At 52.0% G+C, this 25483-nt stretch overlaps 1 protein-coding gene across 3 annotated transcripts; it reads left to right on the top strand.

Annotated features, from left to right (window-relative positions):
* The first annotated feature begins 134 nt into the window (after nucleotides 1–134).
* Nucleotides 135–24830, top strand: RIPOR1 (RHO family interacting cell polarization regulator 1). Of its 3 annotated transcripts, none has more exons than XM_027846865.1 (22): nucleotides 135–205; nucleotides 13683–13809; nucleotides 13958–14110; nucleotides 14600–14678; nucleotides 17008–17031; nucleotides 17196–17249; nucleotides 17488–17640; nucleotides 17766–17829; nucleotides 17959–18002; nucleotides 18188–18313; nucleotides 18442–18590; nucleotides 18704–18833; nucleotides 19167–20282; nucleotides 20369–20487; nucleotides 21502–21658; nucleotides 21958–22093; nucleotides 22318–22479; nucleotides 23057–23215; nucleotides 23424–23620; nucleotides 23700–23783; nucleotides 24053–24143; nucleotides 24315–24830. In XM_027846865.1, the coding sequence occupies exons 2-22, from the start codon at nucleotides 13706–13708 to the stop codon at nucleotides 24410–24412; spliced, it is 3399 nt and encodes a 1132-aa protein (XP_027702666.1). In that variant the 5' UTR covers nucleotides 135–205; nucleotides 13683–13705; the 3' UTR covers nucleotides 24413–24830. The 3 variants fall into 3 exon arrangements, with proteins under 3 accessions (XP_027702666.1, XP_027702673.1, XP_027702660.1); XM_027846859.1 differs by lacking the exon at nucleotides 135–205 and adding an exon at nucleotides 11423–11558; XM_027846872.1 differs by lacking the exons at nucleotides 135–205; nucleotides 21502–21658; nucleotides 21958–22093; ... (4 more) ...; nucleotides 24053–24143; nucleotides 24315–24830 and adding exons at nucleotides 11421–11558; nucleotides 20793–21495.
* Nucleotides 24831–25483: the final 653 nt, after the last annotated feature.

Raw genomic sequence — 25483 nt, 5'->3', positions numbered from 1 at the left:
GGGCCGGGCCGAGCAGGGCTGGGGAGGAGCGGGGGGGGGATAGGGGGAGGGGAAACGGGGGAGGGGGAGGCTGGAGGGGGAAGAGGGAGGGGCCGGCGCCGGCTTCAGCGGCAGCGACGGCGGCAGAGGAGGAGGCCCCGGCCGAGCGGGCAGATCAGAGCAGCAGGGCCGGCGGGCCCAGCGCAGCCCAGAGCGGCGGAGCCATGTGAGTGGGGACGCCCCGAGCCCAGCCTGGACCGGGGTCTGGGGCAGAGGGTTGCAGGGCGTCGCAGAGGGTTACTGGCTGGGCCTGAAGAAGGGGAAGGGGGGCTCCGGTCCGGCAGGTCCCGCCCACGCCTCCTCCCCCGGCGCCGCAGAGGTTAACGTGGGTCTGGGTAGTGTTGTCTGTCCCCCAAACCCCTCTGTCTGTCCGTCCTTTTCCCCACGTCCCCCTGTCCTACTTGGGCCCTGCCACCGGGGTCTCCAGCGCCAGGGCCTGCAATCCGCGCCATCGGCAGCCTTCAGTCCCAGTAACCCGAGAAATCTGTGCAGGGGAGCCTGGGACCTGGGTCTGCAGCCTGGTCCTGGCTTCCCCACCCCACCCAGGGCCGGCTGCCTGGGCCCCGGGCACCCCAGAATCACTCCCCTTGGCGTTCCTGGGCACCCGGGTCAGGCGGTTAACAGGACTCCTCTGGCACCCCAAGAAACCCAGAACCTTCAGGCCCAGTCCATCCCCCCCACCCCAACCAGAAGCACAACTCCCTGCCCCGCCAGGCCGGCAGCGCAGCCGGAGTGGGGGTGGGGGACCCATTTTCGAGTGCCCCAGATCTCAGGCCAGCCGGTTGTTCCTTGAGCCCAGCCTCCTTCCCCTGTCCTAGGGTGAGGGGGGGACCTGAGCCCTACAAAGGCTCTGCCTTGGTGAGAGCTGGTGGCCCCCCACTCTGTCTCCGCAGACGCCCCCACCCTCTGCAGCTTGTCGAAGCAGCTGTTTCTGGGCGTGTGGGAGGCAGAGACCTGAAGATTGGGGGGAGGGAGGGAGATAGAAGGGAGTCGGGGGAAGCAGAGACTGGGGGTTGGGAAGGCTGAGCCACACAGGAAACAATTTGGAAAGGGAAGAGACAGAAGGAGGAACTAAAGAATGCGAAGACCAGAAAGGGGTTTGATGGGGAAAGAGACAGGGGACGCTTCTGGGGGTAGATAGGTGAGTTCTGGTAGAAGCAGGATGGGGGGAAGTAGGGGCGGCAATGATGGGGAAACTGAGGAAAGCGCCCACTTTTATATCTCCTCACTCAATTGTAGTTAGTGTTCTCTCTGGGAGGGCAGTTGGAATGGGAGTAGAGAGTTTGGGGTCTTAGAGACTTTTCCAGATTACTTGACTCTGACATCACTCTCCACTCAGGTTTTAAGCAAATTGAGGGGGTTCAGCCCAGGAGGCCCAAGTAGAACGGGTAGTCCAAGCTGGAGGTCTTTAGCAGGGGCTAAGGCTTTGGGGAAGAATTGGACGGTGTTCTAGAACCCCCCCCATCCTGATTTTGCCCACCCTCCTGACCCCCCCAGCCATAGTGTCTGCTTCAGCAGTAGTTTATATGGTTGCTCTGATAGCTTTAGGAAAAGACTCCCTTCCCCCTTACTCCTCACGTGTCTGTGTGAATTTATATTTTGGTGACTGTATGGGTCTGCAGGTCCCAGTGCCTTCAGTTGCTCGAGTGTATGTAGTTATTTCGGTCTGTGCTGAGAACAAAACAGATGTGGTTTAAGTTTGTGGGAGAAAGGGTCTGCTCAAGGACAACCTTAACTTGGAATATCGTCAGTCAGTCCTCTCTTAACAGTCTCTCTTCCTGACAGAATAGCTCTCACTGAGCCCCCTAGGTTTTTTTGTTTTGTTGTTTTTTTTGTTGTTTGTTTTGTTGTTTTTAACCTCAGAAAAGTAGCAGGGCTCCTTCCCTTGAACTCTGGGGATGAACGAAGGGCCAGTACTACCAGTCTGACCCACTCTGCTGGAGAGGAGATTAAATTGAGGAAACATTCCCCCTCTATTTGCTGTGCCCCAGCCCCCACACTGCCCCTATGGGAGTCTATCCATCTGCTCAGTATCTCTGCTCCGGGTAGAAGGGAATAGGGAGCTGGGTTATACCTCAGGTTAGGAGGTCTGGAGCTAGAGGGTTCAAAGGAACTAAAGCAGCTGCTGAGGGGGGATGCAGCCCCCAAAACTCTTTGGGCTCAGGGAGGTAGTTATACATAGTGTTTGCGCCTAATCCCCGAGGCTCCAGCACCCAAGCCCTGCCCTGGGAGAGGTGGCTCTCTGGCCAGATGGAAAAGCTGACGAAGGCAGGAGGGGTCCCAGGCTGAGTCACTCCTTTGCAGGCACCCCTCCTCTTGCTGGCTGGAAGGGGGGGGCTCATATAGTTTCTCAAGCCCAGCCCCTAAGGAGGGGAGACAAAATCCCTCCCACCCTCCTTCCCTGCCGCCTAATGGGGTGAGCCACAGGGTCCCTCCGCCTCCGTCCCCAAGTACTCAGTGAGCCTACAGCCTTGGGAATGTGACCAGCTGACCCTTGGGAGGGAGGGGCCTGACCAGGATGTGCAACTGACCCGGTGCCTGGGGTGATGGCCGGAGAGGGTGGCAGTTCAAAAAAAATTGAAGCCCATATGGTGAGGGCAAAGCCACCCTCAGTCTGCCTGCTTCCTCTCCCTGTAGCCCACCCCACCCATGCCAAGGTACCAAAGCAACCTAAGACGACTCTGGTTCTATTTGTTACCGTTGTGGGTGGAAATTAGCTCTTGTGAGCCTGGCTAGGCCGTCTCTCTCCCGGACCTCTGGCTTCTCCAGGGTCAGCACGGATCGCCTACACGGGACCCCCTTGGATAGGGAGGAGTGAGGAGGCTGTCCGGCCCTAGCTTGGCAGACCCTCAGCCTGAGCGCCCTGCTTGGGGGAAGGGAGGGGGTACTGAGGAGGAGTCGGAGGCGCCAACTCCGGCTGTGCGTCAGCTGAAGGGTTTGGGGCGGTTGTCATGGGGAATGAGGGGGAGGGGGCTCGGGGGCGGGGCTCTGAGACAAAGGGGTGACTAGGCCCTGGATAGAGGGGAGGAGGTTTAACCCATGAGGATCCGGGGGGGCCCTACCCTGGGGGATTGCTGCGCTGGTCTGGGAGCCACCCGGACACTCGAGAGCGCCGTCTGGCATCCCCCACTCACCCACCCCCTGTCCTCCTAGCCACTGTTTACATCCTGTCCCCCGCCCCTCCTAAGGAGGGGCTCACTCCGGGCCCTCCCTGAGGCTGGGGGCTCTCTGGAGAGGGGATCGGGGTTTCGGGGGTGGGCGGGCGGCCATGCCAGCTGGCTGCTCGGTCCCCGGTCCCAGCGCAGGGGACGGGCGGCAGGTGGCAGGGCTTCTGGCTCAGCGCGTGCAGTGGCCGCAGCGCGGGCCCCTTGCCAGCTTAGCAAGGCATGGGAGGGAAGCCCTCGGGCTTGGGTTCCTGACACTGTCACCTCCCCAGTGCCGAGACAGAACGGTAGTAGGGGCTTGGGTCCGAGAAAGGCTCCTGGAGAAAGAGGCTGGAGATAACTGCGAACAGGACCCAGGAGTTTGGACTCTCTCTTCCTGCTGGTGCCCTCGGCGAGACATTCTTGCCCAGACTACTCTTAATAAGAATAGCAAAGATTTTTTTTAAAAAACAAGATAAGGTTTCCTCACAAAGAAAGGCAGTGGGCTAAAGGTCTGGCCTCTGTGTGGAACGTCGAGGTTCAAGGCTGCCTTTGATACATATCGGCCTAGAGACCCTGGGCAAGTCATTAAATTTCTCTGAGCACCCAGGCAACTCTATAAAAGTTTAGGTTGCATAATAATTGCCTGAGGATCTGTTTTAGAACCGGGAATGTCCGCACTGGGAGCTCCCTGATACACCAATGAAACCATCCGTCAGGTTAAAAAAAAAATCAAACCTCATAAGGTATGTTATGCCTACCCCTATAGGTAGGTAGCATCAATTGCAATTCATAGATGCAAAAAACTGAGAGGTTGGAAAAAGGCTGAGAGGTCAGAGGTACAGGACTGAGGCTGGAATTCAGGTGGTCTGGATGAAAGATAAGTGCTTTTTCCAGTATGTCAGTTGGCAGCCTACCCTTGGCTCCTGCCCCCTCTGCTAGGTGTAAAAATATATTCACGTGTCTATAGGGTTTTGTAACAACAACAACAATAATAATAGCTAGTATTCATATAGCATATTAAGGTCATGTCAACAAACATGTGTCAGGCACTATGCTAAGTGCAGGGAATACAAAGGGGAGGGAGTGTCTGCTCTCAAGGAGTTCACCTTCTAATACAAACTATGCAAACAAGCTTTTTTTTTTTTTCCCAAACAAGTTATATAGAGGATAAGTTTTCTATGAGATAATCTTACAGGGAAGACACTTAAGACTAAGGAGTAAGGACAGAGATTTCTTAAAGAAGGTAGAAATTTAGTCACGACTTGAAGAAAGCCAGGAGGTTGAGATGAGGAAGGGGAGTGTTTCCAGGCGTGGGAGAAAATGTCCAGAGGTGAGAGATGGAGTAACAAGTGTGAGGAACAGTAAGGAAGCCAGTGTCACTGGCTCAAAGATATTTGGAGAGAAGCAAGGTGCAAGAAGGGGCCAGGCTATGGAGGGCTTTGGTGATTCTGGAGGTGACAGGGAATCACTGAAGTTAACCGAGCAAGTGGAGGTGACATGGTCAAACCTTAGAAAGATCCATTTGACAGCAGATTGGAGGATGGGCTAGACTGGAGAGAAACTGAGGCAGGGTGACCAATGAGCAGTGGTGGTAATGTGAGAGGAGAAAAGGCGATGTGTGGGAGAGGTATGAGGAAGGTAGAAATAACAGGACTTAAGAACATATTGGATATTAGGGAGGGGTAAGAGTAAAGAGGTGAGGACAACGCCTGGGTTGTGAACCTGAGTGTCCTCAAGGGTAGTAGGGAAGTTAGGAAGAAGAAAGCATTTAGGAGGAAACAGAATAGGTTCCGTTTGGAACATTTTGATGTCTATTGAGATATCAAAGCACTTTACATATATGTATATGTGTGTGTGTGTGTGTGTGTACATATATAGTCATTTAATCCTCACAGCAACCCTATAAAGTAATATTATTATCTCCATTGTTTAGATGAGGAAACTTCTGAGGCAGGTAGAGGTTAAATGACTTGCCCGAGATCACACAGCTAGCAAATGTCTGAAGCTAGATGTGAACTCAGGGCTTTCTGGCTCTAAGTCCAGTGCTCTATCCACTGAACCACCTAGCCACTTGCAGGTTTACAAAGCACTTTTCTTAGAAAAGTCCTCTGATGGAATTAAGCATTAAAGGCTTCATATGTACAAGACACTCTGCTAGGGGCTGAGGCTAGAAAGACAAAAATGAATCAGTTCCTTCCCTGAAGGAGCTCAAATTCCATTAATCATCATTTATTCATTGACTCTGGTGTGCCAGACACTGTGCTATGACTTTTACCTTTTGCCTTTCTTTGTATCTCTAGTGCTTAGCATGGTGTCTGTGATATGGTGATGGCTTAATTAAATGTTTGTTGACTGACTGACTGATGTATACATGTAAGCATATAGAAGATATATACAAAATAAATACATGGTGATTATTTGGGTGAAGGCATTTGTATCTGAGGGAATCAGCAGAGGACTCATAGCTTATGTCACTTAAGGTGATCTTTAAAGGAGATTAGGGAATTTAAGATGCAAAGGAGTGGGAAGGAGTGGGCGCTAGGTGTGGGAGACAGCAAAGAGGGAGGGGATGGAATGTCTTAAGTGAGGAACAGGAAGAAGGTCAGTCTGGCTGAACCACAGGGTGCATGAAGGGCTCAATGTGTAGTGAAGCCTGGAAAGGAGGCTGGGGCCAGGGTGTGAAGGACTTTAAATGCCAAATGGGGGAGTGTGGATTTGATCCTAGGTGATAGAGGGAGCCAGTGAAGTTTATCGAGTAGGGGAGTGACGTGAGCAGACCTGTGCTTTAAGAATGTCACTTTGATGACTGGGTGGAGGATGGCTCAGAAGAGAAGAAGATTTGAGGCAGGGAGGCCAACTAAGAGGCTATTGAAATTGTCCAGTGAGGGAGTATTGTTACCACCTCTTTACCGATTAGGAAACTGAGACTCAGAGTTTAAGTGACTTTGGCCACATAGCTGGAGCTTGTCAGAGTTGGTGCCAGAGGAATCACACTGTGGACCCCCCAGATGAAACTGGAGTTAAAAAAAAAAACCCATATATATATGGTGATAACTATTAGCCTAGACTGAGAGGCAGGGCTGCCACACGAACTTTGGAAAGGAGACATTTTTAGTTCCTTCTTTGAGGGGGACACACATGGTTCCTCTTTTTGGGGGACCAGGAGTAAAATCTTTTTTTTTAAAGAAGAATATGTTGTGATCAGGAGGGAAAGAGTGCCGCCGCTTTGCCTGGATTGTGATTTAGAATCAGTCAATATACATTTATTAAGTACCTACCATGTGCTCATCTTCCTGAGTTCAGATCTGGCCTCAGACACTTACTAGCTGTGTGACCCAGGGCAATTCACTTCACCCTGTTTGCTCCAGCTTCCTTATCTGTAAAAGGAGCTGGAGAAGGAAATGGCAAACCACTTTGTCAAGAAAAGCCTAAATGGGGTCATGAAGAGACTGACACAGCTGAAGTGATGGAACCACAACGAAACAAGCTAAGCTCTTGGGAGGCAAAAGACCTCTGGGCCTCGAGGAGCTTACAATCTAATGGGAGAGACCATAAGCAAACCAATTTATTCAAAGCAAGCTGTATACAGGTTAAATAGGAAATAATTTATTCAAAGCAAGCTATGTACAGGTTAAATAGGAAATAATTTATTCAAAGCAAACTATGTACAGGTTAAATAGGAAATAATTTATTCAAAGCAAACTATGTACAGGTTAAATAGGAAATAATTAACAGAGGAAAGGCACTAGATGAAGAGGGATTAGGAAAGGCTTCCTATACAAGATGGAATTTTATTTGGGACTTAAGGGAAGCCAGGAGCCTCGTAGACTTGTGAGCCTCAGGCCTTTCTACAGACTCAGGACTCATCCACCTATTCTTTTGCTTTATAGCCCAGGTCTCCTTAGAGGTGGCATGGCGGAAAAGGCAAAGGAAAGAATGATGGACTTGGGAGTCGGGACATCTGTTTTTGTTTTTTTGCTAGGCAATGGGGTTAAGTGACTTGTCCAGGATCACACAGCTAGTGAGTGTTTTGTTTCTGAGGCCACATTTGAACTCAGATCCTCCCTAGTCCAGGCCACTGCGCCACCTACTTGTCCCGTGGGAATTGGGAAATCTGGATCAGAAGTCCTGGACCTGCCACTGTGTCATTTCTCTGGGCCTCAGTTTTCTCTTCTATAAAATGGGGAAAATACTGCCCTAACTGCCTATCCCAAAGAAGAAGGATTTATCCTGACGATCAAATGAGATACCAGGTATGAAGCCCTTTTGGTGCTATATAAATATGAGCTGTCACTGCTATTTTACTATTATTGCCTTTCCTCTGAGAGGTCCTATGGTGTGTACATAAGGATTCCTGCAACCCCACATTGCCTTAGTTTTAAATATTAAATATCTGTGTTTTATTGTCTTTTTAGTGATTTTGTTAACTATTTCTCAGTCACATTTTAATCTGGTTCCTATGGCATTGGGAAGTGGTAGTGAATAGGCAGCCTGTCTCTGAGCCAGCCTGTCCTGGGTTCAAATCCAGCCTCTGCCGAGTACATAAAGGCTGGGTGACTGAGCAAATCACTCTCTGTGCCCCCAAGCAACTTTCTCTGACTCTAGGTTGCAGACTCTGTGGGCTGCAAAGAAGGGGTATCTTATCTAGATGGGTAGAAGGGAAGGGAATGAGTGTTTACTAAGCGCTTACTATGAGCCAGGCACTGTGCTAAGCTTTTTACAATTAATACCTCCTTTGATCCTCACAGCAACCCCCATTTTACAGTTGAGGATGCTGCAATTTGAGGAAATACGAAGACCCAGGTTAAATGACTTGCCCAGGGTCACTCAGCTAGGAAGTGTTTGAGGTCAAATTTGAACTCAGGTCTTCCTGACTCCAGGTAACAGTGCTTTATCCATTGGGTCACCAGTTTTCTTATCTGAGAATGACCAATACCAATGAAATCCTAAGTCTAGTACTTATTGTTAGTATGCCTCACTTTTACCCAGTCTCCTCTTCCTCCATTTTGGCCCCTCACCATCCCCATCCAATCTCAGACTCAGGCACTTAACTTGACTTTGGGTCTGAATGACAGCCTGGATGGAAACAGTGCCTGGGTGAAGATCCCAGCCGTGGAATGGGAGTTGGGGGTCAGTTACTGTCTACAAGAGGCCTGGGTTCTAGACCTGGTTTTGCCACTGACTAGTTGTGAGACATTGGACAAATCACTTCCTTATCTCTGCTCCTCTGTAGATATGAACTAGGGTGTTTAAATGAGGGTGGTACATCAGGGGTCACTTAATCCACTTTACAGATGGGTAAGCTGAGATCCAGAGAGGCTAAGAGACTTGCTTTTATCTGTTTTTTGCTGTGAATCTGTTTTACACAGATAGTAAGTAACAGATTAGCAGGGGTGGGGAACCTGCAGCCTGGAGGCCACGTGTGGCCATGTGGATTAAGGTATTCCAATAGAAGATAACCCAGACTATCTCTAGAGTTGCTACTAAATCTAACAGTCTATGTCGGCTAATCCATGGTAGGTGGATGGTCCATGGAATCAGGAAGAGGTTGGTTCAGATCTGGCCTCAGATATTTCCTAGCTGTGTGACCCTGGGCAAGTCACTTAACTTCACTCTGCCTCAGTTTCCTCACCCATAAAATGGGGATAATAGTACCTACCTCAGAGGGATGTTGTGAGGGTAAAGTTAGCACAGTCTCTAGCAGTTAGTAGGGATTATATAAATGCTTATTCTCTTCCCTTTCTCTGTGAAACTAGAAGTCATATCCCAGTTCCCAGACTTACTAGCTGTGTGTTCATAGTCAAGGGCGAAGAATTTTGCCAGAATTGGAAGGAACCTTGCGATCTGCTTGAGATCAAAGACTGCCCTTTGCCTTCCTTTCTATCTTTTACTTAGTGCTTAGCTCAGTGCCTGGCACATAGCAGATACTTCAGTCAATCAACATTTATTAAGCACCTACTATGTGCCTCCAGGCACTGTGCTCAGCCCCAGCTGAGTAAGAATATTCTCCATCTGACACATGACCATCCCACTTCTTCTTGTAGCTCTTTAGAAAGGAGGGACCCGCTGTGTCCAGAAGCAGTTAATGCCAATGTTTAAATTATTTCAAAGTTTCCTCTACCACTTCAACTTCTACCCACTGCTCCTAATTCTGGCCACTGGGGCCAAGCAGCACAGGCCTAATCCCCCTCTCTATTTGATTGTTCTTGAAGCAGATGAAGTAAGAGCGTGTCCCCTGTAAGCCTTCCCAATCACTTGGCCCTTCTGGCTGTCAAGTACTTCCTCTTTATGAGGGGAATAATACAGATCTCACCTACTTCCAGTATTCTGAGGAAAGAGCTCTGTAAACTGGACAATGCTGCAGACAATGCTGACACCTCTGCCAGTGTCTCCAGGGTCCTACCTCCCCCTATTCCCATAGTCCTAGCAGCCCAGCCCACTCCCACCCCTCTAAGGGATCATGTAATAGAGGTTTTCCACCTTAGCTGCTCTTTCCTTTCAGGTTTATTTGAGCAAATAGCCCGGGCCTTTCTGCACACTCTCACCCCAGTCATATCCCTCCACCCCATCTGTTTCTGTGGGTCTGGCCTTGGCTTTCAGTCCCTGGTGCCTCAGTTTCTTCCTTTGTGCAGGGGGGCATACGCTTTAGGAAATGTTGGCTTCTTGAGATTGCTTCAGAAAGTGCCTCCTCCAATGACTAAGAGGAAACTAGCCCAGGGAGGGGCTCAAAAAATGTACCAGGAGTATTAAAGCCCTGAAGTGCACAAATAGAAACCCCATCCTTCTTAATCACCAAGGCAAGGTCCTTCCCCCATCCAAGACTTCTCTTTATCATAGAAAGCTAGGGCTCAAAGGAACCTTAGAGATCATCTTATCTAACTCTCATTTTACAGATAAAAAAAAGACTGAGGTCTAGCTAGGGAAGGGAAGTGACAGGCTCAAAGTCACCCAGCTGGTTAGTGTCAGAGCAGGGAACAAAACCTAGGAATCCTGACTTCCTGTGCACTGCTCTTTCCACACCAATGTGGCTGTTCATTTTAACCCAATTTCCCCTGGATAACAAAGAGGGAAGGGGAAGGGGCAAAGAAGTGAGCCCCTATTGGATATGTCCCTGGTTCGAGGGGAGCAAACAGAAAAGAGTGTCTGATTCAAAGGACCTTCCGACCTCACTCCCCCAGAAGGAGAAACAAGCTGGGGACGGTCAGAACCCCAGGGAAAGACTTAGGTTCAGATCCCACCTCTGAAGCTTGCTGGGTATAACTTTGGCCAATTCATTTACTCTCCGCTGGCCTCCATTTCCTCACTTGTTTGGAACCAGCCTGAGTGGTCTGGTCCCAGGCTTGAGGGTGGGGTGGGGGATTCCCAGCCAGACCTGAACAAGGCATTTTCAGACGGGGAAAGGTGTAACTGTCCACCCCGAGGCTTTGAGCCTTCACTGACTACATGTAACAACTTATTACAAATAAGGAACGAAATCTAGACATAGGATGTCAGAGCTGAAAGGGATTGTAGAGATCATCTAGTCCAATCTGTTCAATTTATAGATGAGGAAACTGAGGGTCAGCCAGCCGGGTTAACAGAAAGTTTAGGAACAATTTTCTAGTATTAAATATAGATGCACTTTTTCCCCCCTGAATGTAATTCATTGGTGCCCTGTGAGAAACCTCCCTCAACCAGTCCAACTCTCAGCAAGTTTGACTTAAGAGAATTGCCTGGAGCCTGAAAAGTTAGCCTAAGGTCAGCTAGCCTGTACGGTCTGAGGTGGGATTGGAGCCTAGGTCTTCCTGCCTCTGTGGCCAGATCGCTATCCACTATGGCAGGCTGCCCCTATGTGCAGTATAGAAAGGCAAATGTATCCCTCTTAGAGCCCCCCGTTTGTTGTGTAGTAAGTGGCCGCAGATCTTGCATACCCCTAATCTGGGCCCCGGGCCCCTGGGGAAGATCTTGGGGGCAGTGGTGAGTGTATGTCCACTCCCTTTTCTTACATTAGCAGGCTCACCCAGTCTAACGACCCCCTGAAGGGGGCGGGGGGGGAGTTTAAAGGGCCCACCCTCACCCCGGGTCAGTATTGAAGAGGGGGTCCTTGGAGCCCACCCCAGTCCCGCCCAGTGCCCCTCCGCCTGCCTGCCAGAGGGACTCTGAGTCAGGCGCTAAACAGCAGGAACTGGGCGGGGGTACCGGGCCAGGGCCGAGGGGAGGAGCTGGAGAGTAAGCCTCACAGCCCCAGCTGCTGCGGGAGCCCAAGCAGAGCCCAGCCAGGCGGGACCGGGGCACCGGGGCTGATTAGGCCCGAGCAGATCCGCCTCACGGGGCCCGGCAGAGGTCCGGTGTAGTGGAGCCACCCCCCACCCACCATGAACTCGAGAAAGAGAGGTAACCGCCTCCCTCCCCACCTCGCCTCCTGGGGAGGACTGGCAGGGATGCAGGGTGGTCAACTCTGGGTTTCTAGGGCCGGAAGACCTGGGTGGACAGAATAGAGATATAGAGAGGGCAGTAGTCTAGCCGTGACTTGGTTTCCCTTCCTGGAGCTCAGAAAGACCGGCAGGGGCGGGGCTTTTCCCGTCATAACCCCCAGAGCCCGAGACCCCTCCTTCCAACGTTTCTCCCCTTCTCTCCCCCCCGCCATCCGGGAATCCCCTGCTTTACTCTGGACTTTAAAACCCGGAACTCCTCCGGACTGACCTGGGGGATCAGGCATAGCCCAGAAGGAGGGGGACAGAAGTAGCTGAGGAGCGGCCTTGCCCCCTTGGGTGGCCACATTTATTTATCGATCTTGCTGGCAGCTCTCGGGCTCCTCCACAGTCTCCCCAGACCCAAGCGTCTGGGCTCCGATTTGGGGGCGGTAGAGGGGATTTGGGAGCAGGCACAGAATGACAGACTGTGTAGGTGCGATGTGCTACCCCGTGGCTCAGGATCAGGGAGAGGTCAGGCTGGTTTCAGGGAGGCAGGTTCAACGCCTCTTGGGTCTGGCTACCTCCTACCTCCTGTCCTGCCCTTGTGTTCTGCCCTGTGCTCCATCCTGGCCCTGACTCGTGGCTGTCATCATTATTATTATCACTACTAATAATTAATAGCTTACATTTCTATAGCCCTTTAAGGTTTGAGGGACTCTGACCCTCAGGGCCTCTCCTCTCTTCCCCTACGTCTAGTGGGAGGGGCTGAGAAGCTCCGCCCGTCTGCCCCCACCCCTGCCCAGCCCCCCAGGGGCCTTAAGTGCAAAGTTAGGCCAAAGCACCCACGTTCTGGACCCTTCGCTTTTCCCTCCCCTTCCAAGCCTTGGGAGCTTAGGGAAGGGGAAATAGTTTAAGTGAGGGGAGGGGGACTGGAAATGGAGGGCTGAGGAGGCCAGAAGGGGCAGCCCCGCCCACTCGTGTCCCTGGGGTAAACACTCGCTTCCTTCCATTCTTCAGAATATGTTCCTTCCCTTTCCTGCCCCCTCCCAGGGCCAGGCTTGAAGTGTCTGTGTGTGTGTCTCTGTGTATGTGTTGGGGTTGGGGGGGGCGTAGCTTAGGGAGGGAATCTCCCAGAGATAATGGTGGGAGGGCCAGCTCAGGAGCTGAGTCAGTCCCAGGTCCCGCCAGCTGTGATTCTGCCTTGCACTTTTGCCAAGGTTTTTCTCCATCCCCTCTCCTCCTCTACCTTGACCTCCCCTGCCCTCCCCCCCAGTTTTTTCACCTATCCCAGCCATCTTTCCTAATCCCTTGCCCTCGTGGGTGTCGCTGGAGTTGGGCCAGGGCCCCTTGGGGGCTTTGGCAGAGAAGACTCTCTGCCCTAGGCTTTGGAGGCTGAAGGTGGAAGCTGTGAGGGGGTGGGATTGTTATTTGGGAAGTTGGAAGGGCTGCAGGAAGGAGATCCCGGTAGCTGCCAAGCAGAGTCCCCACTCCACCTGCCTTGCAGGCCCTGTGATTACCTCTGTCCTGAGCTTCTCTCATTACCTCATGTTTTGACTGGGAACATCCCTGCTGAGAGATGGCGCATCAGGAAGGCTGTCTTCTCTCCCTTTTCCCACCCCAGGGACTGCCCTGTTTGGAACAGTTAGCCCCAGGGCAGTGAGCAAGAAAGGTGCCCTAGGATTGGGATTTAGGGGTCCAGCCGAGGACCTCTCCCTCCTCTCATCTTCCTTGATCGGATTACATCTGTAATCCTATGGTGAAGGGGGAGGAAGTGGAAAGCTGTTGTCACAGAGACAGAAGGACTGGATAAAAGAGGGGCAGGATCCCCTCCTCACCCTATCCTTTAAAGTGTAGCCAACTGGAACAAGTTGTGACGGTCAGGGGTTGGGAATCTGGACCCCTGGGTTCAGTTCTAGAGCCCTCTGCTCCATTTCTGTCGTGTTTCTGCCCAGATCCCAGCTTCAGGGAAGAGCTGGAGGAAACTCTGGGATTCCCACTCCTGCGAGTGTGTCCTTACTGAACTCCAAGCTTGATCCTTTGCTCCCTGAGGGTTGGGGAATTCATCCACCTAATCCTCCCCTTACTTCCTTCCTCTTCCCATCAGGGAGCCCCTCTCGGACTCACTCGATGATGTCGCTGTCTGTTCGGCCCCAACGTCGAATTCTCAGTGCCAGGATCAATAGGAGCCAGTCCTTCGCAGGTGTCCTGAGTGGCCAGGACCGGGGGGGCAGGTACTGAGGGGACAACTGAGGGTGGAGGGCAGCTGATAAGGATGGAATATGTGGAGAGGGGATGTAAGAAGTGGAAGACATATGGTGCCAGTGAATTTGTGGGTTAGGACTCTTCCTGCCCTCATTCTGAACTGCTTCCTCTCTCCAGGAGCCTAGCAGCCTTCAGCCCCCCTGTGGTTCCCCGAAAAACACCTGCCATTGTCCGAGTCTCCAGAATGTTTTCCATGGCACACCCACCTCCAAAGGTGCCTCAGCCAGAGCGGCTGGACCAGGTGTATGAAGCCCTGAAGAGGGGCCTAACGTAAGGATACTCTTCCTTCCTTCCTAGGCCTGTCCCCAAATGACCTACGGGACCCTCTCCCATCACAATCCTGGAGAACACCCATCCACAGAAATTTTAGGTCCAACCCCCTACGATTCCTCAAACCCTTTTTCCCACACTTTTTTAATAGTATTTTTCCCCAATTACATGTGAAGACAATTTTTAACATTCATTTTTTATAAGATTTTGAGTTCTAGATTTTTCTCCCTCCTTCCTCCCTGCCAGATGGTAAGCAATTTGATATAGGTTATACCACACATATACTCTTATACCAAGAATCCTATCTAACCTGCACTCTTCCCCAACCATGCCCTGGAATCCTGCCCCTATACCACACCACCTCCCCTGAAGGTCAAATACAGACAGACCAAGCTGTGTCTTGGTTTCCTCTTTGAGAAGAAATGTGTGAATCTGCCTGGGGAGAACTGGTGGGACCACCATCCTAAATATTTTCATACTCCTCCCCAGGGCCTACCTGGAGGTGCATCAGTTAGAACAGGAGAAACTCCAAGTTCAAATCAGAGAATCCAAGAGAAACTCTAGGCTGGTGAGTGATTTGGGACCCTTCCTTTCCTTTAGATCACTAGCATGAGTTGGGAAGAGACCTAGGCCCTTGGGGGGAGCTTGGGGGAGAAAAAGCAATCTCTCTGTATTGGAATGTGGGTGGGCTGATTCCTGGTTACTGTCACTTGGGAGGGATCTCTCTTTGCCATTGCCCAAAATGGCTCAGGAGAGGCCACTCATGTGATCCCACAATGCACCTAGGACATTTTTGGACTCTTTCCTGATTCCAAAAGTTTGAACTATTGGCAGTAGCCTTCTAAATGGTCTCTCTGTATCCAGACTCTTTCCTCTCCTATCTATCTTCCATATTTCTGCTAAAACAATCTTCCAGAACCCAGGAGTGACCCTGAACTTCCTCCAATGGCCTCCTATCACCATATCAAATACAGAACTCTAAATCTAGCTTCAATCGAGTTCCAATCAGGTCGGGTTTTATTTCACCTTACTCCAATTCACACCCTCTGCATTCCAGCCCAGCAGGACTCCTCGCTGTCCCCCAAATTCAGCATTCTATGTCCGTGCATTCATACATACAGGCCTTCTCCCATGCCTGAAAGGCACAGCCTCCTCCTCCTCATCCCTTGTCATAACCTTTGTATTCCTTCAGAGCCTTACTCAGGCAGTGCTACCAACTTCTCTGTGAATTAACCTTTCTTTTCCCCCAATTATTAGTATTCTTTTCTTCCCTGAACAACCATTGATATATTTATCCTTTTACATGTCATCCCCCTAATTTTGTATATGCCCCTTGAAGGGTGGCACTGTGTAATTCTTAGTTTCATATGCCCAACATCCTAGAGCTGTGCCCTGAACATCGTCATTCAGTTGTGTCCTACTCATTGTAACCCAATTTGGGGTATTCTTGGCAGAGACACTGGAGTGGTTGGTCATTTCCTTCTCCAGATAATTTTACAGATGAGGAAACCGAGGCAAACAGGGTAACGTGACTAGCCCAGGGTCACACAGCTAGTACATATCTGAGGTCAGATTTGAGCTCAGGAAGAGGAGTCTTCCTGACTCTAGGCCCAGCACTCCATCCATTGCTTAATCAAAGTTGGTGAAATTTAATTGAATTCTTCCCAGACTTACTCCCTCATCTAATCTGTTTGGTTCTCCCCCCTTCTTCACCGAGGTACCCAAAAGCTCTCCTGCTATTGTTACATATTAAAGGAAAGAATTTAATTAAGGAAAACTAAAAGGTACAAAGTACCCAAAGTTGTAAAAGAGAGCTTGGAATAGTGGAAAGCGTCTTGGACTAAGATTCAGGAGACCTGGATTCTGGGCTTGGCTTTGCCATGGACTATGTGGAAATTCTTGGAAGATGCTTCTTTCTGGTCCTGTTTGCTCTCTGTAAGATGAGGGACCGGGACTCATGGGCTTTAAGGTTCCAGTTCTGATGTGGTTTGAATCCAAGCCACCGATGTTATTCTTGTCCCACAAAGCAGCTCAAACTTGTGCTCTTAGCAAAGTTCCACTTTCCAGCCTCGGGAGCGTCTCTTCCATTTCCATGCCTTTTTTTCCATCCTGGCCCATCCTTGGATCTCTTCTTGGCCCTCTCTCAGTCCCATCCCTTCCTAGAGCACTTCTTGACTCAGAAGTGGCCAGGTGTTCCTAAGGCATGGCATTCCCCATCTCCCCAAGCCCTCCCCTATGCCTGTCGATCACAGGTCTTACAGAGTGGTGAAAGGTGCCTCTCTGGCGTTAATGACACAGAACGTTGTAATTTAAATGAAAAACTCAATTCACAAAGGGTCATTTCACAACATCCCCCAACCCTCAGAGCCCTTCAGAATCTTGAATGTAGGTTAGGGAATAAAGAACGATGGGATAAGAAGGAGCTAAGCCAGCAGTGTGCAGGTAAATGTTTAGCACCTGGCTGGGGAGCTTGGGGGAGAGAGTGGGAACATAAACAGAGACTTTTAAATTTAATATGCATTATTAAGATTTTCTCCATCACTTCCTCAAGCCTAGACAATCAACAAAACAATATAGCATGCCCATCTTTCTGAGGAGTAAATGCTCACGCTGAACACTTAACAACAGGTTCTAGCTAGGGGGTTGGAGCTCCAGCACATCCCCATCCCTTCCCTTTGCCCTTCCTCTTCTCACAGCCATTTCCAGGGAGGGGAACTAGTGAGAGTGCTTCACATATCCAGCTAAGTCCAATAGATTTCTGTCCCCCTCTTCTGTTCCCTTTATCCGTGAATAAGGTGATGCCAGCAATAGGGCAATAGGTCCTTCATTCTCAATGTTGCACGCCCCTGCTATCCAGGACCCCCATCTCTTATCTTAATTTTTTTTTCCCTGTACAGGGCTTTCTCTATGAGTTGGACAAGGTAAGTGAATCTGAGACAGAAGTTGGGGGCTGACTGAGAGGATAAGTAAGTCAGGGTATGAGAGGTCAGAGGGTTGGGGAGAGGGAACAGGAAGAAGCAGCCCCTTCTTCCCCTCCCCCACATGCCAACCAGCCCTTTTCTCACCAAAATCTTTTTTTCCACAGCAAGTGAAATCTATTGAGCGTTTCCTCCGGCGCCTGGAGTTCCATGTCAGCAAGGTAAAAGCAGTGGCAGAGGGACACAGAACCATGATGGGGATTGGTAGGGGGAAAGCAAGGGAAAGATTGAGACATTGAGCTAAGATGCTGGGGCTGGTGCTTTAAAGTCTCCTTCGGGTGGATTCCCAAATTACAGAACCAATGAGGATGAAGTTGCTCAGTCCTCGGGGGCTGCCTGCTTGGATGCTTCTCACTCATCTCCACCCTTCTCTGATCCCTTCTTGGTCCTCTTCTCCAGATTGATGAGCTGTATGACGGATATTGCATCCAGCGGCGGTTACGGGATGGAGCACACAACATGGTTCGGGCTTATACTTCAGGGACTCCTGGGAGTCGGGAGGCCAGGGACAGCCTGGCTGAGGCTACTCGTGGGCACCGGGAATACACGGAGGTGAGAAGGCTGATTGGCATCTGGAGAACAAAGGAGAGGAGTGGGGCGAAGCTCCTTTGTAAGACTTTTGATGAGGCCTGGGGAGGAATGACAATTCCTGATCCTCTCTCCTTTCCTGTCCCCAGAGCATGTGTTTGCTGGAAAGTGAACTTGAAGGACAATTAGGTGAATTCCACCTCAAAATGAAAGGTATGTGTAAATGGTGGGGAAGGTTACATCCTAGCTTAGGGAAAAGATACAAGGAGGACATAGGGAGCCTCAAAAGAGGGAGGGAAACTTGAAAGCTCTCAGACTCTCTCCCATTCATTCTCTTTTCAGGGCTGGCTGGTTTTGCCCGGCTGTGTGTTGGGGACCAATACGAGGTACTGTGGAAACAGCAAATGGTGGGCGGGGGAAGGTATTGGGCATGAAGTTGTTTTTACCAGTGGATCATCTGTCTCTCAGGGGAGTGACTTACAGGGCACCATCCTTGTCTCTGGTAGTCACTATCACTTCTCTGTCAGGCAGAGGGGTGGGGATGGAGTTGTCCATTGTCCCTCCTCCTCAGATCTACATGAAATATGGGCGTCAGCGCTGGAAGCTACGTGGACGAATCGAAAGCAGCGGGAAGCAAGTTTGGGACAGCGAGGACATGGTCTTCCTGCCACTGCTCACAGAGTTCCTCTCCATCAAGGTGACTACAGTTTCCTTATCCCCATGGTCCTAGCCCTCTCCATTCCCAACCACAGTCCTTCTGGGTAGACACCAGCTCTCGTCTGTGGCTCTCTCCACTACTGACTGTCCCCCTGGCCTGCCCCACAGGTCACAGAACTAAAGAGCTTGGCAAACCACGTGGTTGTGGGCAGTGTCTCTTGTGAGACCAAAGACCTGTTTGCTGCTCTGCCTCAGGTTGTGGCTGTGGATATTAATGACCTGGGCACCATCAAACTCAGCCTTGAGGTCACGTGGAGGTTAGTGCCTGGGAGGGGGCTGCCATATGACAAAGGAAAAGAAATGGCCTTTTGTCACGTAGGGGAGCGGGCAATTGTTACTGTCTCTAGCAGCACCCTGACTTTCCCTTCAGTCCCTTCGACAAGGATGACCAACCTTCAGCAGCGTCCACGGTCACCAAGACCTCTACCGTCAGCAAACGCTTTTCCACCTACAGCCAGAGTCCTCCAGATACCCCTTCACTGCGGGAACAGGCTTTCTATGTGAGTGATCCTTAACCTCCCCTCCTGGATGGATTAGGCCCTCCAGGTGAGAGCCACCCCATCGGCTCCCTCCCGAGTCTGCTCTTAGGAGTGACCCATTGTGCAAGATTGCTCAGCCTCTCAGACCATGCTGTCCACGTCACTGTCTTCAGTGGGGGTATCACCTCAAGACGCCAGGAGTCTTGCCCTCTTTTCTCCTCTGACCCAACCCTAGGCAACAGAGTCTGACTGGAAGGAATGGTGTGCAGCTCCACAGATGAATTGGGGGGGCTCTGATTGGGTCATATCTCTTCTCTTTCTCACACGCTTCTTGCCTCTGCTTCTCCCTGCCAGAACATGCTCCGTCGTCAGGAGGAGCTAGAGAATGGAACGGCTTGGTCTGTGTCCTCGGAATCTTCAGATGACTCGTCCAGCCCCCAGCTGTCAGGGGCTGCCCGCCTCACCCCACCCTCTCGGCCCCTTGTGCAACAACCCGAGGCTCCCCCGATCCACATCGCCTTCTCTCGGCCAGAGATTCCCCATCCCTCAGGGGAGGCCGCGGAGGAGGAGGGGGCCAAACCCCCAGTCCTGGCCAATGGGCACATCCCCTATAGCCGAACTCTGAGCCATATCAGTGAGGCCAGTGTGGATGCCGCGTTGGCCGAGGCTACCAATGAATCTGTGGCCTCGGAGAGCCTTGCCCAGGGCCCCACCTCCTCTGTACACCTAGACTCTACTGACACTACCCCACTCCCTGCCCCAGAGGCGCATCCAGACCCCTTAAACCCAAGCCCCACCCTCTATTGTTTAGACCCGACCACTCTGCATGAAGGCCTTATCCCCTCACCCTCAGAACCAGTCACTTTAAATCTGAAGTCCTCTCCCTCACATCCAAGACCATCTGAGTCTGATTTTACCCAACTAGAGCCCACACCCTCCTCCCCAGATCCCGTCTTCTCTCGCCCAGACTCCGTTCCCTCCCATCCAGAGCCTGACCTCTTGCACTCTGACCATGGCTCTATCCATTCAGACTCTTCCCCCTCACGCTCAGACCTTGCCCCTGTATTCCCACTTACCAGCCCCAAACTCACAAACCATGTTTCTCCTTCCCCAGCCCCAACCCTGTCACACTCAGACCCTGTACCCCCACATGCAGACTCATCTTACCCCCATTCATGCCCTGCCTCGTCACATACAGATCCCACCCCCACACATTCAGCCCTCACAGACCATGCCCCCAGTCCCCCTGTAGTGCCTCAGGTTCCAGTCCAGGAGGCAGCTGGTATTTCCCTAATGGAGGCCAAAGTTCCTCCCCAGAAGGGGCTGCTGGAGCAGGGAGCAGGGCCGAGGGACACAGGGCTGGAAGAAGCCCTGGGGGCCTTGAGCTCTGCCCTGGATGACTATCGGGGCCAATTTCCAGAGCTGCAAGGACTGGAGCAGGAGGTGACTCGGCTTGAGAGTCTACTTATGGTGAGGGGGAATGGACATGGGGAGGAGAGGAAGGGGAAGGAGGAGGAAAGAGTGATCCATCACCCCCTTCTCTACCATTTCTGCAGCAGAGACAAGGCATGTCCCGAAGCCGGGCATCCAGCCTCAGCCTCACTGTGGAGCATGCACTGGAGAGCTTTAGCTTCCTCGATGATGATGAAGACGAGGATGATGGGCCTGAGGACAGGTGAAGAAGGGGCTGGGGTACAGGTGAGGGAGGGACCGTTGAGAGAGATTAAGAACACAGAAGAGTGAAAGTGGAGGGGGAGCTGAGGGGAAGACAGTTAGGATTTACTGGGAAGGGGATCTGTATCTAATCTTTATCTCCAGCTCTCCCCTGTGTTTCCATCTTCCCCAGTTGCACCCTTCCTGGGGCTCTCAGTGTCGTTCCCCCCAGTCCGCCTTCAAGTGTCTTTCTTCCTTAGAGTCTTTAGGATACCCCCTCCCAGTACCCCTAATCTGTCTACCTCTAGCTCTGCCTCTCTCCCTCAGTCTCATTTTGGACCTGCTCTCTGGACATACCCCCCTATCATCTCCTCACTCACCCATGGCTGGAAACTGGCCTCATCATCTTCATGTCTCCACTTCAGCACTCACTCCCTCAGCCCAGCATAGGCGGAGGCTTTGGTCCCTTGATGAACTCCCTCGGAGCAGCTTTCGTACTGTCCGCCTCACTGACCAAGTTTTACCCCTTCTCCCCTCACCTCTGCTCCGGCCCCAAACCTCAGCGCCTCTGTCCTCCCGCCAGAGCCCCTGTCCCTTCCTTTGGTGCTCTGTCAGACGGTCACTTCACCAACAGCCTTGCCATCGCCAACCTGGTGACCTCTCTTCCCAATACTCAAAATGCCAGCACCAGTCTTCTGCCTCTCTGACTACATTTACCCTCTGCCCTCCTTGAAATCCCTTTCACCCCTGCTCAAATACACTGCCATCACTACAACCCACGTTGGCCCCTGCTCAAAGGCCTCCACATCCAGGAAGTCCAGTTACCACAGCCATGTCTGTGTATGTGAAGTCATCCTCCATCTGACTGTCCACGTGCTGTTGTACCCCATCCATCCATCCTGTCTGTCCCTAGAGGTGGGAGAGGGGCTGAGGATGGGTATGCGTCTCAATAAATGTACACTGGGCACAATGATGGTGATACTCTGCCTCTGATGGTCTGGACAGCAGGGGCTCACTACTCAGGTCTCTCCTACAGGATGCTGAGCAGCCCAGGGCCTGGGTCTGAGGCTGGGGTTAGTGGTGTGTCTGAGGATGCCCTGGACTCCTCTACACCTGGCCCCCTCAGCACTGGCTGCCCTGCCCTGGACACAGCCCTGGTCTTGCACCTACAGCACTGTGGCCACCTCTTGCTGGTGAGGCCAGCAGCCCTCCCCACCAGTACATTAACCCATTACTGACCCCAAGAGTCTAGCATGCTAGGACCTTTAGTCTCCATTACCCCGCTGCATGCTTGTAATCTCCACCAGCATTTTTTTTTAACCTTACATGCACACACCTGCCCTTTGCATGCTGGGAGTTGCAGTCCCTGGGCTCCACACCATATTTCTAGGCCCCCTGTGCTACCCACCACCCCCAACCCTGAATAGGGGCTGAATAGAGCTCCTCCTACTCCCTGTGTCTGAGGTGGCCCTGGCTGGTCTCTGCTCTTCAGAAACTAGGCACCTTTGGGCCCCTACGATGCCAGGAAGCATCAGCATTGGAGCGGCTGCTTCGGGAGGCCCTGGTGCTGGAGGTGGTGTGCCAACTTTGTGGGGGGCAAGTGGGCAAGGCCACTTCTGCTGAGGAAGGTAAAGGCACCCACTCCCTTCTACCCTGGAGCAAAGTCGGGAAATCTGCCTCTGTCCTCTTTCTCCAGAATTCTGCCTTTTGTCCCTCCCCTCACCTCCCCCTCGAGACCTGCCCCCACTCTCCAACCAGTCCACCAAGCCCTCCATGGACCCACCCGCGGCCCCGCTTCATCGGCCCTCCTCCTCCCACTGACCGCTTCCTCCCCTGCCGCCTCCCCCGCCAGTGCTGCAGCTCTCTGTCCCCCGGCCGGGCTTCCTGCCTTTCTGGGACCTATGCGCCGAGGGAGGCAATCTCTTGGTCTGTCCCGTGGAGCGCATCCTCTTCACCTTCTGCAGCCAGTATGGAGCCCGCCTCTCGCTGCGCCAGCCAGGCCTGGCTGAGGCTGGTGAGTGAGAATCCCCGTCTTCCCCAAGTGCTGGCCAATCCCTCGCACAACCAACTCACAAACATTTACTTAGTACGTACCGTGTTCAAGGTGAAGAACGAACTGAGATGCACAAAAAATGTATGGCCTACTGGCCAACCCCAGAGAGTGCAGGTGGAGACGGCACAGCATGTCAGGTGAAAAGATTTGGAGCTGGAAGGTGCAGAAGAGGCCACCTTTTCCAGCTTCCCTGCTTTATTGAAGGATCAAAATCAGCTCGTGAGAGGCCTGGTGACTTGCCAAGTTCACCCAGGTAGTGGGTGACAAATCTGGGACTCAAGCCCAGGTGTCCTGACTATGAATCGCAGTGTTCTTGCTCTGATACCAGGCAGCTTACGTGTTCAGATGAGGGGTAGAGAGAGTCGGTGCTGTCACAGGTCAGAGAAGGGATCGAGCACTCCAGAATGGGTCTGGTCAGGAATCTGTGACGTGGATCAGGTGGCTGAGGCACGCCTTCACCTGGGCACGTCCAGAGTCTTCCATGACATCCCTCAGGAGTGCCCCCACCCACCCACACCCTTCCTCTCTCCTTTCCCAGTGTGTATTAAGCTCCTGGAGGACGCCATGGGACAGAGGCTGCCCAGGAGGCCTCGCCCGGGGCCTGGGGAGCAGCTCACAATCTTCCAGTTCTGGAGCCACATCGAGGCCTTGAATAGTCCCTCCATGGAGGCTTATGTCACAGAGACAGCCGAAGAGGGTGAGCATTCGTTCTTGGATCCACAGATGTGTAAGAGAGAGAGAGCACGCGTGCGTGCACATGCACACATATACACAGTGTCCTCATTGTATCACTGGAATGATTGCTGGCAGTACCTATACTGGTGTGATGGGGTGGGGCAGGGAGCAGACCCCCTTTTGTCAATATCATCCTAGCCTACCTCTCCCTTCCCTCCCCTTTCTCTCAGTGTTGATCGTGAAGAACCTGAATTCAGATGACCAGGCCGTGGTGCTCCGGGCACTGAGACTGGCCCCTGAGGGGCGGCTCCACCGGGATGGGCTCCGGGCCCTTAGCTCCCTTCTCATCCATGGTAACAGCAAAGTGATGGCTGCTGTCACCACCCAGCTTCGGAGTTTAGCCCTGGGCTCGGACTTCCGGAAGAAGGTCAGGGACAGAACAAAGGGCCTGGGCTTAACACAGTGGGCACAGGGGCTCATTCTGCCCTCTCTCTCTCTACCCCCAGGCCCTGCTTTGTTTTTTGGAACAGCTAGAGGATGAGGATATACAGACACGGGTGGCAGGGTGTGTGGCTCTAGGCTGTCTCAAGGTAATGTTCCTCCAGACTTCCTGTTCTGCCCCTCCAAAGTCCCTACGCTGTACTGACCACTCCACTCCTCTGTGACCATTCCACTGCCTCCTTTCTAGGCTTCTACTCCCCCACCCCTCGTCCTTTCCCCATTGCTTTGATCCCATCTGTTTTGGGATGCTTACTCACCACTGACCCTCTCTGTCTTCGGTGCCTCCACCAGCCTGGGACCCGTTCCATGATTGTTTCAGCTCTTTTCACATTTCACACTTTGTCCTTTCTCCAAATAGGCTCCAGAGGGCATTGAACCGTTGGTGTATCTGTGCCAAACAGACAAGGAGGCTGTGAGGGAAGCTGCCCGGCAGAGCCTCCTGCAGTGCGGTGAGTGTGTTACGGTTCTGAGCTGCTCTTCATGACCAAGTGCAGAAGGCAGAGATGGGGGGAAGGGAGGTGGTCACACGAGGTGAGTGGGAAGGAAAGGCAAACCTGGACAGGGAAGGACTGCTGAGCAAGAGGACATTACTTGACCCTGACCCATTGTGCCTTCTCTAGGGGAGGATGGGCAGTCAGCTCACCGACGGCTGGAAGAGTCTCTGGAAGCTCTGCCCCGGATCTTCGGGCCAGGAAGCATGGCCAGCACCGCGTTCTGAGCTCCCTATCTGCTCTCTGCCCCAGGAACACAGAGGACTCGGGAGTCACTGCCTATTCCCTGAGCCCCTCCCCTACTACCACCTTTCAGGGCTGGCCCTGCCCTGGGAGCCCCCAACCTGATGGGCCCAACTGACATTGGCAGGGGTAGGCTGGGTATCAGGACCCAGGCTCCAGGGTTCCCTCCCATCCTACAGATTTCTATAAATATAAATCTCTTTAATATATTCTTCTGCTACCCCCAGCAGAGACCGCCACCTGCAGTCAAGTGCCTCCCCAGCCTCCATCAGGCTTCCCTCACCACACTGGTGTCTGGGATCCCCTTCTAATCCCTGGTCACCTCACCTCTCCCCTTCATGTCTGATTTTGTATTTTATTTACAGAGTTTTGCAGAAAATAAAAGGCAAAATCTCTTTCCTATTCTGGGCAGCACCATCATTGCGGAGCACCATCTCGCCCATCCTCCAATTCTAAACTCACCAAGGGAGAGAGGAGACTTGGAGAATCTGTGTCTTTTACTTCACCCTTACTATTGTCACTGTTTCACTGGGGACCTCGGCGTGTATTTCTGCCTATGTACCGAAAAGTATATTGATACAAGCAGAAGAGTGTGTACCCAATAAGAGCTCAAAATAACATTTACAAAGCATCACACACACACACACACACACAACCTTCGAGGTAGGTACTGCATCCACATTTTACAAATAGGAAAACAGGCTTTGAGACTAATTTTTGCCCAAGATCACACAGCTAGTAATTGTCAGAGGAGGAACCTGAACCCAGATTATGTAAGCTAGCAAAGATCATCTTGTCCAACCATCTTGTCTGACCAGTAATCCTTTGACTCCACATCCAGGGCTGCTTCCTCAATGTACTAACAAGCACGCACAAAATAATTGTATAAACAAGCATGGAGATCTGAGCTCTCTTCCTTCCCCCAGCCCAGCAAGCTAGTGGGAAGGGTGGTCACAGTCTATGGGTCTTTAATTCTGTTTGCAATTTGTCTTTGAACTTGTTTGGAGACCAAGCCTGAGCCTCCAGATCCCTTAGTGTGGCCAATACTAGGAGCT

This window comes from Vombatus ursinus, unplaced genomic scaffold, assembly GCF_900497805.2.
Source record: "Vombatus ursinus unplaced genomic scaffold, bare-nosed wombat genome assembly UNPS02005286.1, whole genome shotgun sequence".
NCBI lineage: Eukaryota > Metazoa > Chordata > Mammalia > Diprotodontia > Vombatidae > Vombatus > Vombatus ursinus.
Note: the sequence above shows the minus strand (reverse complement) of the source record. Positions and strands in the feature narration are given on the sequence as shown.

Excerpts from the sequence above, each read along its gene's own strand:
- RIPOR1 (XM_027846859.1), top strand. Across the intron at positions 17,830-17,958 it reads ATTCCACCTCAAAATGAAAG|GGCTGGCTGGTTTTGCCCGG; the intron begins GTATGTGTAAAT and ends TTCTCTTTTCAG. Across the intron at positions 18,314-18,441 it reads CAGAGTTCCTCTCCATCAAG|GTCACAGAACTAAAGAGCTT; the intron begins GTGACTACAGTT and ends CCTGCCCCACAG.